This window comes from Echeneis naucrates, chromosome 16 (genome assembly GCF_900963305.1).
Source record: "Echeneis naucrates chromosome 16, fEcheNa1.1, whole genome shotgun sequence".
NCBI lineage: Eukaryota > Metazoa > Chordata > Actinopteri > Carangiformes > Echeneidae > Echeneis > Echeneis naucrates.
The window spans coordinates 13,700,921-13,713,028 of record NC_042526.1 but is presented as its reverse complement, the minus strand read 5'-3'; the positions used below and the strand labels follow the sequence as shown (position 1 = coordinate 13,713,028).

Sequence of the window (12,108 nt, the reverse complement as noted above, 5' to 3'; positions counted from 1 at the left end):
ATTATAATGGCAAACGGCCATTATAGGAAGTGCAGAAAACACTCCAAGAAGTCTGCCTGTATTGTGCGTAAGACAGATTTGCACCCAAATGTTAAAACAGTCTGAGCAACAGGTTTTGGCTGTGTGAACAACTCGTTGTGCCTTTTCATGGGCGACGTTTTAAATTCTGTTTGTCCTAACAATCAATCGAGGGGGGTATGTGGAGAGAGGAGGCTGGTCACACCTATTCAAATCGGGTGGGTGTCTCTTGAGTGCGCGTGATCTCGTTTGCTGCGAGAGCATTCGTGACTCACTGGCTCCAGGCACAGGATCGTCGTCTGGCTCTGACATAGAGCTCCTAATCCCGCCCTCTCAGGCAGTCAAACTGAGGTCTTGTGAGTCATGCCTTTACTGTCAGTGTCCCAAAAATAATAATTAAAAAAAAAAAAGACGAAATAAAAATCCAGCTTGAACACACTCTGCATGTCAAGTGTATCCCAACTACAACCATTTCTGCCTGTTAACGGATGTACTCATTAGAGGTTAACAACAAAGTGCAGCTACTTCATTTTATTAGAACTGGTCTTGAATTACGAGTTAACCACTCTCAATTCAGGGACCTCGTGTAACTTATCATTTCAGCCTTCAATCACTTACATGAGTATTTCCTTTGTATGTCTTCATACCCCAGGGCCTTCACATTCCTCCTCTTCTGGACTATATTTTACTATATAAATGACATAGCTACATGCTAAACATATGAAGAAATGGCCACAATAGCATGTAAAGCACATTACAAGTGAATAATAAGGATCCAATGACACAGAAGGCCTTTCTGCATAATAAACACTTTTCCTTTTGCTGCTTTAAGTATATTTACTCTTTCGGGGTACTTAGTGTGTGCTTTATAGTGAAGCTTTAGCTTATGTAAATAATCTTCACCTGCTGGTAAAACTCACCATGAATTTGAGAAAATGAGGATGGGGCCTGTCTTAGTTTTAATCTTGTGAACTTGTGCTGTCCTGGAGAAAACTCCAGCGTGTCGCAGTTGTTGAAACTGCTGACTGGGCCTTCGGCGGGCCGCTCGCCTAACCGACCTGTCACAAGTCCGCTATCATCATCCAGATGATATAATGAGGAAGAATGCCTGCAGAATGACCAAAACCTGCCCTGGGTTGACTCTTCGCCCAGCTGCTGAAATGAAACCGATCCGCGTGTCCACGTGTTTGTGTCATTTGCATCTCATTTGCATATGTAAACCGGCCTCGCCTATCCACCCGCGGCCGCTCCGGCGGACTCGGCCGATTGGTCGGGCCGACTGGTCCCAGGAGCCAATGGGAGAGCGGGAGGCCCGTGGCCCCGCCCCCGCAGACACGTTGCCTTGGGAGAAGCTGCACGGGCCCCGGTCTCCGGCTGAGCTGCCTCCTCAGTCACACACCGCACGTCCCGCAAGGCAGCCGCTCTCCGCCCCGACAGACCCGCCGGATCTACCGCCGAACAAAGGACCGTACGGGACCAGCCGCTCCGTCCTGGGGAGGTAGGACCGGATCCGATTTTATCAAAACCCACCCGGCACATTAGGGTTGAATGTTGCTGACGGGTCGTTGTTGTAAGCATCAGTGGTACTATTGTCGGATTCAGTCCTCCGCTGTAGGCGGGCGTGAAAGCGTTTCCAGTTTTATATCATTTTTACGGCGCACGTTGGCAAATTTATTACGATGAGGAAGTCTGTTGTGTTTCTTACCCAGCTGGTTTGATCCCTGCCTGTAGGCGGACAGACCCGATAACAGGACTTTTATTTATTCATCCGTAAGGGCAGATGATGAACCTCTGGATGATATTTACGTCCATATAAGTTGGGCTTTGTTTTGTGTCGGCGTTTCAAGTTCACGACTCCGAATCTGGAAGTGTGTGTGTTGTGTTTTTTTTTTTTTTTTTTTTTTTTTGGGGGGGGGGGGACATCTCTGTTCAGGTGCCCCACCTACACAGGTAGATGGAGACACAGGGAAAGGCTTTCGGCCACGACGGCGTTTCCAAAGAAATGTGTCACATAAAGACGTTAGAATTGGACTCTTTATATTAACAGACCGTAGGCCGACGTGGTGCATTCAAAGGCCCAGGAAAGCGGATAACTGGACAGGTGTTGTATGGTGTGTATGAGGAAACCACTCATGTTAAGAGAAAATATTTTATTTAGCATTTGCTGAGACATACTGAATAGCCCAATGTGGTTTTAGCTGGGAAGACAAAGGACAAGTGGGGACCTTTGATGCTACTAAGATATGACTTCATTATAGGGAACGATCTTATTATGGGATGTTGTGTAATTTAATGCTTAGTGTGATATGATATTCCAAACAAGTTTGATAACAAGACTCAGTAGTTTAAAATAAGAAAGATTGCTCTTTCTGACTCACCTGAATGGTTGTTGCTTAAGTCTTGTCTGCGATTTATATAATTATGGTCTGGATTCAAAGTACAGTTAATTATTTATTTATTTATTTATTTATATTCGTTGCCTCTGAAAATCTTGATGCAGTTTACCATCCTAGCATGGGATATTTTGATTTAGGCCTGAACTGGGTGTTTTATTACAGCTGCTCCTCAGGCCAATTTACAGCATGTTGATTTGATTAAAATGATTTATATTCATAATAATACTTATGAGGTACAATAACAATCAGTCAGATGCATCAATTTTTTTGTGTGTTTTGTGCTAGTGCTAGTGCATGCTAAGCAGTAAATCTCTGCTCCACCCTCTCCTGTAACAATAAGATCAGAAGGTGGTCGTCTAGAGACAAAGAAGTAAGGAGCAATTAACTCTCCTCCCCTCAAATTTCACAGGAAACAAGACACATGCAGGCACGAACCATACAAAGCCCCAAAAATAATCTGTGCTGAAAATGCTGCTCTCACTTCCTTTATCACTGAGGAAACATGTTGGAGAAATGCAAAGATCCCACAAGCAATTAAGCATCCGTGACGGAGGAGTTTTTGTTCACGAGTTGTCACATTGTGAACAGACAGTGCCAGCCGCTCATTTTGTAAAATCCCCTTTTTTCTTTTTTTTTTCTTTTTTTTTTAATTCCTCCCTCAAGTGTCACTTATATGTTGGTGGGAGGTCTGTAGTCTGAGGAACTAGCCCCATCTCCCTTTTGAATAAACAACCTCACAGTGCTGATGAATGAGTGTGGTGGCAGCAGCTGGCAGCTGATAGATAAAATGCAGACATTTGTTCTTGTCTGACGTCATGATGCGGGCATTAACAATGACAATAAAAGATTTTTGTCCTTGAGTGTTTGAGCGCTGCGCCAGGTTGTTGTGGACACCAGAGTGTTTGGTGCTTGCTTTTGATGGTGGCGAGTTGTGGCTGCCACTGGCTCAGGTGTTGCATCTGAAAAACAAATGGGTCATTGCGGCCTCCACTTTGCCCGCACTGCCACCATCTGCTTGGTGCACACCACCGTGTTTCTGCCTGTATCCATCGTTGCCTGGTTCAACTGCAGTATCTTTTTTTTTTTTTTTTGTTTGTTTGTTTGTTTATTTTAACCAAGAGGCCTTTAGTTTACACTCAAAACCATTTCAATATATCGCTGTTTCAATTCCACTTCTTTTTGGCTGCTGCTTCACATGTTTAGGCTGATAGTCTTGAAGTCTTGAATTTCACATCTACCTCACTCCTCTCTGTGTTGTTGCATTGCAGTTACAATGACTTTCTCTTTGCCAGGTCGGTGATGGTCAGTGCTAGTTAGAGCCTGCAGCCGAGGATGTCTGCTACAGATTCGGACAACTCCATTGACTGGCTGGCTAGTGACAATGAGGACAATGAGAGTGAATGGGAGTCTGACTGTACCAGAAAGAACAGCCAGGCGGAGGCTCCCTCATCCCCCAGTGCCCCACCACACCTGGGCCCGTCTGACAGCAACTACCGCCAGGGCAACGAGGTGAAAGAGAAGGATAGTAACTGGAGCGAGGTCAGGGAGGCCTCCAGCCGGGAATGCCCCCCCAGCTGCACAGAGACATATAACCGTGGCATTGAACTGTGTAAAGTAAAAGGAGAAAAAACAAATGGCAAAAATACTCGGCAAGCACTGAAGAGACCTCACTTCTCCTCAGAGGAGGAGTGTAAGGAACGGCAGCTCATTTCCAGCATGTCGGAGAAAGACAGAATTTTCAGCAGAAAAGTGAGTAACTATGACTCATGTTTGTTTTTCTCACCAGAGATAGTTGACTTTCAGCAAAACTAGAGCATGCCCTGTCACCTAGATCGACTCCCCTGCTGGCTTAACATAGTACCTCATTTCCTGTAAAGATGACCCTCCCCCGTAACTCTTTGCACACCATTACTTAGGTTTGTAATACATGGTGGATAAACAGAACAACAGGAAAAGTTGGGGATTCATCTCCTTTTTATATTTTGACGTGATGTCAGTTTTTTAAACACACTGTGACAGTGATATCACATATTTGTCATTTACAGTGCATGGAGCTACAATGCTACATTCATCCACTGTCATTAATCTTGAATGGCCTTCGTTCAGGGAGATACAGACACCGTAAGTCAGTCTTTTCATATCTTTTTCTTTTTTGTTTCCAGAAAAATCTCAGTTTATTCATGCTATTTAACAGAATCATTCTTTTTCATGAAAGTCAACAACTTTCAACAACATCGCTTCATGTCTTTATGTGCTCCTGCCTTGTTGTATCTTAGAGACAACAATAGGCTGCACAGACAGTGCTGCTCTCTATGGAATTTGTGTACCCAAGATTTGACAAAGAGATATCTGAAACATGGTGTTGTAGGACTATCAAGTAACCACAACTATTTCCTGTGTGCATCTATCTTTGAAAATTAAATTTGATTTGGACATTATTTTAAGGTTGCCCTTTTAAAAAACACATTGAAGTGTTTTCTCTTTGTTTTCTAACAGTTGAGAACAGGCAAAGTCACATTTCAGACTTCCTTGTAAATGATATGACAGAGATGTATGATGACATACCGTGCCAAAATCTCCAGTGTGTTAGGCACTATACAGGTTTCTTTAAGAAAGCACCATGTTCAGACAGGCTCTGAAACTGCTTTGTTTGGGAACCCTGTCAAACAGAAACCTTGTTTGACCCAACGCTTCCTGGCTACAGAGGCAGGGAATCTGCTCCCTCACACATACAGTTCACTAACACACACAACCCATCTGCTGTCAACACAGTCCATGCAACCAACTTTTTTTCGTTTACAGGACTCAGCAGTTTCCAGGAGAGTGTGGCCATGGACAGGATTCAAAGGATCATGGGTGTCCTGAAGAACCCCTGCATGGGGTAAGAGTCCTCAGCATGGCCCACATATTGTTCTGCACGCCACAATGAGCACAGTCATCTCAGAGTTCAGTTACATTACATTTTTACATTTTTAGATATCTTAGTGATTTTGCTGTTTTGTTTTTTTTGTTTTTTTTTTAAACAGATATTCTATTTTAACTCAAATACAAAACCTTTGTTCAGAGCTCCTTCCTTTCAGATAAGACTCACAACCACAATACATTCAATCACGATAACATAGACACGGGCAGAAATGGCATTTGCTATCCGTGGGTCAAAGCGGCTTCAAACATGTCTGTGACACATGGCTCACAGCAGGCTGCCCTGCCAGGAGCTGCTACACCCACACATTCAGGATAAATTTACTGCAGAGATGGCTGGGACTCACTGTAGCTGGGAACCTGCTTAAAAATGTATCATTCTTCACTGTGGGAGCAGCACAGTTGTGTCTGTTGATTAACTCTCCGCTGGCCAGACGGCGTAATGGGGCATGATGCCACCCTTTTGAAGGAAACACTCTCCGTTTAGTCTCAATAATGGTTTGATGTTTTAAGGAAATAGTAAATTCCACTAAAGCATTGGATTTATTATGCTTACATAAAAAGGAAAATAGGTTTGATATCAATATCCTTTTATGAATAAGAATATTTCATATGTAAAAAGTTACATGAAAAGAAATCAAATGCGTAAAAAGTAAAGTAAAAAAAGAAAGCTGGGAGCAATTAACTTGACGATGCATGATAGAAAACTCATGAAAGCAAAAGCTGCAACCAGTAATTGTGATGGACTGATTAATCTTGATTTAAAATTTTGCTCTGTACAACCAAATGTGATAATCAGTAATCGGCACAATGCTAAATGTGTGTCAAACTATTTTACTGAATGAGCAACAACACAATAAAACAATCAACCTTGGACAAAAAATGATGGGGAGCAATTTGTCACCAAGTCAAGGCGATGATGATAAATGAAATAGCAGCTTCATGAAGAACTTAGCCCTGAATTAAAGCAGCACTTCTGATCAGAAACCTTCGTCCTGCGGCGTAGATAGTAGCTGTGAGCCACTGCATCATCGCGGTACACTGTTACACGATGAAGCACTGCTGAGAGTGGCACAAACTAATTGAAGCCCTCACCCACCAGCTGCTGCGTTCATATGGGAGACAAAGAGTGGGTGTGGCAGCCTCCCTGCAGACAGCCAGGGCCAAGGCTGGAAGGTGGACTGCACCCCTCCCTCTTTCCCTCATGCCTCCCTCCCTTGCTCTGTCTCTGCCTGTGCCTGCTCTGTGTTGCCAGCTGGCAGCCCCAGCAGCAACACAATGGTAGATAGGATCAAAGTGACTTTTTTAGCAGCCACTGTTGTGGATAATCTTTCACATGAATTTAACATGCTCTGAATGAAGCATCGCAGGATGTTCTTGATCATATGACACGGGCTAATCCCTGCCTACCATCTGGTTTTGACGAGAGGGAGTTAGCCGGAGTTGCTCTGCGTCCACTTCCAACGAGAACTGCGTCACTACAACTTAGTTTGCTTTCACATTGATGCTGTCAGAGACCGTTGTGGCTTGGGGTGTTTATATTTAGCAGCAAACAGAGCTATTATAAATCAGTGTGTGTGTGCGCTTAAAACATGTGAGAAATGTACTCAGGACAGTGTTCCTCCCCACACACACACACACACACACACACACACACACATGGAGTGCAGGCTTTGCTGAGTGAGTCTAAGTCTTTCACATTCTACTCAAGAGCGCACATTTCCTGTGCGAGCTTGATGGAAAGATAAGAGTTCTGAGAAGAGGTTGGCAAGATTTTAGGTAAATTACTCTTGATTTATGATTAGCCCAGTAATTTGTTCTCACTCTTTTCTCTTTCACCACCTTTTTACAGAGAGAAATATATCAATATCATTCTCAAAATGGAGGAAATGCTGAAGAGCTGGTTCCCTAATGTAAAACTCCAAGACCAACTTGTTGTGGCGCAGACAGAGGACGCTGTTCCTACCAAAAAACTGAAGGTAAAGAAAGAAGAAGAAACCTATAAAAATACAAATAAAAACCATTTTCAGAACTGTTGTGTAAGAGTGCTTCAGTCAAACAAAGCCTGCTGCCAAGAACATATGGTGACAATGTAGTGAAGGAGGTACTAAAATATCTGTTATCATTTAATCACAGGTCTGGGACAGGGAAGGGAGGATTAAAATCTATTTTTACAGAGGTATTAACGAAGTCTCAGGTTCACAAGGAACAATGACAAAGGAGAAAAGTAGTTTTGGAGGAGTATCCCTACCGGGTTACGAAAGGTCAGAATACTCTGGAACATTCCTGTGCATTTAATTGGGGAGGATTTATTTCTAATCCTGGCGTACTGGACCCTTCAATTACAAGCTACTGATTTACTTTCAGTCACCACAAAGAAGGTATTTGGGCCTGGTTACTGGTAATACTGTAAACGAAACACAGTAACTTTAAAACTGCTGCAAGCTATATTTTTAGATTATCACTGAAGAAAATTGTATTCATAATGTTAACAGTGGCAAACATATGAGCAGTTATCATCTAATATTGTAACTCTTGGCTATGGAGCATTTCAGCTTTATTTGGTTTTTTCTGTTTGTGTTTTGTGCCAGCACCAAACAGCAGACTGTGACTAACTAGCGAACATCACGGAGCATGTAGACGCTGAAGAGCCAGATATTTTTCATTAAATATATTTTGCACCAGAAGAGAAGATTAAAAGAGTGTAAATATTGGAGTTAGATTTTGTTCAGGTGGCCAGAAGCACAGTACTAGATGAATGTGAACGTTATTTTGTGTCTGCTGGATTTGTCTGCCAACAAATGAACCCTTTTCAAAGGTGACTGGGGCAGCATTGGATCAACAGCTTGTTGCCAAATTGAAGCACAGTTTCAGCTGCTATCGGTAAAATTTGAATATGGTTAAAAAAATAAAAAGTGTTGCTTTTTACGTTTTCACCACAGTGTTCCAGGGACATGGCCCCAGTGCTTGGCTAAAACTATAAAAGATGAATGAAACTAAACCATGTGAACTTGCTTTCCAACAGCAATCTCCAGTGACCAACACTGCAGTCGTGAGCCCGGTCACCGTGAGTGACCCTCCAGTCGGTGCCAATGCCCTGAGAGTCACTGACCTCACTCCTGCTGGAGCTTACTCTGCCAACAACCTGAAGTGGCTCCACACATCACCCATCTGCTCCCCCACAGCAGAGCAGGCCCAGGCTGGCCCCAGGCACCTGCTGTCCCCCAGAGATAGAGACCTAACCCAGGATAATGCTGTGTCCTCCAGCACAGATGCCCACTTTAAGACAGACCCGGTGCCCAGAAGCCTTCCGCCCGGCAAAATCAACGCACCCTGTCTAGAGAGGCTCCTTAAATCCACAGAAAGCATCATCACCCGCAAGGAAACACTGGGTTTGATGGACAGCAGCTGGTCGTAGTCCAAGCAGAAGGCTGGATGCCCAGCTGTAAGCACCGCTCCACCCACCCTCCTCTTCGGAGCCAGTAAGCTTGCTTAGCCCATTCCAGCCTTCAGGGTAGACGGGAGCCTTCACAAGGGACGTCACAGATTCCTCTTTAATGTGGAAGGAGTGTCAACAAACACGTTGTGCTCTCTGTATGGGAATGTGCCCTCTCTGACATGACAAGTGTCTGCTTCACTTCTCCCTTTCGTTGACTTATCTTTATTATTTCTCTTTGTTTGCACTCTTAAATAGCGTGTGTGAGAGTGGGAAGGATAGATTTCACATGCAGAGCTCATTAGAGCGAGTGATCTCACAAGTGAATTGTTGCTCGCTGGTTTGTAGATGCAATAATACAGTTTGAGTATCAGTGAAACCGCCATTACTGCCTGAACGGGAAAGTACTGCAGGAGTAGTTAGTGGTGGAAGGGAGTGTTTGAGATATCCGGACATGTCAGTGGTCTACATATTGTGCAGAAAATGCCGGGTGAAACGTGATGTTTTCCCCTACAGCCCCCTCCCCCACAACTCCACTTTTAAGTTTATTGATGTGACTGTTACTCATTTGTATACTTTATAAATATGTCTTTTGGTACAACTGTTCTACCTCAGTGGGCACCACGTCATGATTATTGAGTAGGAATGTGAAGGCTACGCTCAAAGTTTGGACACCTCACCAGATCCGCAGTGAGCCAAACGGCCTCTGACAGTGAGGTCTGCAGTACAAGCCGCCCCGCATGTACAAACAGAGGATGCTCTCTCCATGGAGATGATCTTGTTGCCTGACTGGTGCCATTGTAAAGAATGTCAACTGCAGATTTCTTTTTTTGAGTCTCCCAGTAGAAGGCAAACAGTGCCTGTAATGTCAAGCTGTGCCTGTAGATTGGTTTAATAAAGAGAGAGAACCGTTCAGAATACCTGCTCCTCTTTGGGATGTACAAATCAGGAATTCTCACTCTCATGCCATTTTCCTGTATTGACTAAGTTATTCAGATCTTTGCCAACTACTTTCTGTGGTGGAGTAGAACAATTCTTTTGTTTTGCCACAGAACTGGACTGTATGCTAGACCAGCAGAGAGGGACAAGGTATTTCTCTGTGTAAATCTTACAGAAAGGTTGTTGATTTACCCTGAAAAGTGGCCTTTATAGTGTGAAATTTTATACTTTCAAAATAAATGTGGTTATATTTGTTTGATGCAAAATGCCTACTGCCTATGGCCTTCTTTTTTGTCATTCTTAAAATGGTAGAGCGTATTTTAAATGTTGCGAACCTGCAGTTCTAGATTAGATTATAAATCTGTTTCCTCACAACTATTTCACCTTTGTCATGATTGAAATGTTCAGCACTACATTGGAGATACATAAAAGGACATTTGTGAGGCACATTGTTGAGACCTACTGTGTCAGCAATAGGATTCTATGAAATATCCCATTGTAAGTCCAAACCAAGATCTAACGCTGGTCAACTAAGATTCAAAAAACCCCAAAGAAGTGAGCTGATTTATATCTCAGTAAGACCAATTACAGGGTGAGTCTTACTCCTTGAAGGAATAATAAGATATATTATTTGCATCTAGGGTGTAATTTTCAGTGCAGCTCCACCGAGTGACATTTTCGCATTTTTACTTTTACAGAGTACTGGGAAATGTGCCAACTCAGTATCACTTCACATTTCTCAGAAAGAGTGCCGCTACGGGGAGGTTTAGTTTTTGTATTTTTACAGGTCTGCTGTCACATGCCCGTGGCAAACCAGACAGCTGAGGTAAACTATGTTACTTGCCTGTACAACACAGAGAATGGTGACTCATGGAATGATAATAATATAGGTAATGACTGTCATATGATAATCTCAGTCATTACCTATATTATTAAAACAACAACAAAAAAACAAATCAAAAGTATAACCACTGCAGATTTAGCATATTAGCAGCTACATCGACTCTAAAGTTTTGTATGATGCACAACATTATTTTCTGTCTGCAATCAGGCGTAGAATAATCCTCCTTGGCTGCCCACTGGCACAGTGTATCTCTGACTCCATCTAAAGGTGGAAATGTTAACAAAGTGAGCTCCATCCTCTGTTGCTCGACCAGCATAATGAGATTATCTTTGAGCATGAAGTGCAATATGCACCTAATTTTCTTTCTCCTCATTTGGAAAATACACCATCTTGAAAAGTTTAAATACCTCTGCTTTAGAGTCATGCTTATTTGTCAAAGCCAATCTGAGTGAATTTGAGAACAACATGGTGGAACATGTATTTGCAGAGCGTGATAACACAAGTTTGGGGCAGATCTGTGGCCTGGGAAGCAGTGTTGTTAGGCACTTAAGGAGATAAAAATGGAGGCCAAGTACTTTTTTAAATAGAATTTCTTTCTGAAATGCACAGTACAGTCACGTGTCTCTTGATTGGCAGGAGGTAGAGGCGTCGATTATCCTGACTGCATTGTTTCAGTGTTGCCGCCCCAGATTCCATCTCTAATGGCGTGGACTCACGTGCACAGAAGACCTGAGTGCATCCATATCCAGACAGCTGGCACAGACCCGTCTGGCACTCACCCTGGAAAAGGAAGTTATTATGAATGATAGGAAGAGCTGCATCAACAAAAAAAGGTACCTTTCCCATAAAGTTCCCTGAGCAAGATGAAACAAATGAGTAGTGAGATTGCCTGCAGTGAAACATGCCATGTGCCAGGTAATTGCACAGAAAATGTAATCAAAGAACGAGGAAAACATGAATAACCTTTTTCTCTTGGTGAAATTCCCAAAAAGGCCACAGGGGCTGAAAGGACATGCTCTAAAATATGGAATGTACTTCTCTCTAGATTGTGTGTTTTTAAAAATAACTGCGTGCTATCTAAATAAGGGTTGCTCAAAATTGAGGGAATTCTTTCATTCAACAAAAGGCTAAATCTGGTGCAGAGAAAAAAAAAACTATAACCCTCATAAGACCAGAAATTAAATCCAGTTTCATTCAGTTATATATTTAACTTCATAAGTAATACAAGAGGACATTATGGGCCAATATTATCAGGGACAAAAAAAAATCTGATTTCCATATTGAAGGTTCACAGAGGTGATGCTTTACAAGATTGATTGATGTCAGATTTTTTTTTTCTTTATTGAACCCAAATGTGAGCGAATCTACAAAGACTAATTATTGCAGGGGGAGCAGAGATAGGAGCCTTTTGTTGAAAGCTTTCAAAGGCGAGTGGGAGCAACAAAAAGGGAAGTGGGGGGAGGACAGGTCCATGGTTCCAGTTGCAAAAAGCCGGAAAGAATAATAAATAGAGCTTAATTCTCTCCAGCTACTCTTTCATTGCAAATTGCCCT

The 12,108-nt window shown here is 42.7% G+C and overlaps 1 protein-coding gene across 1 annotated transcript; it reads left to right on the top strand.

Annotated features, from left to right (window-relative positions):
* The first annotated feature begins 1,381 nt into the window (after nt 1-1,381).
* ciartb (circadian associated repressor of transcription b) lies at nt 1,382-9,990 on the top strand. Its single transcript, XM_029523924.1, has 6 exons — nt 1,382-1,516; nt 3,707-4,163; nt 4,460-4,535; nt 5,217-5,295; nt 7,189-7,315; nt 8,362-9,990. Exons 2-6 carry the CDS (start codon nt 3,747-3,749, stop codon nt 8,752-8,754), a joined length of 1,092 nt encoding a protein of 363 aa, XP_029379784.1. The 5' UTR covers nt 1,382-1,516; nt 3,707-3,746; the 3' UTR covers nt 8,755-9,990.
* The last annotated feature ends 2,118 nt before the right edge of the window (nt 9,991-12,108 follow it).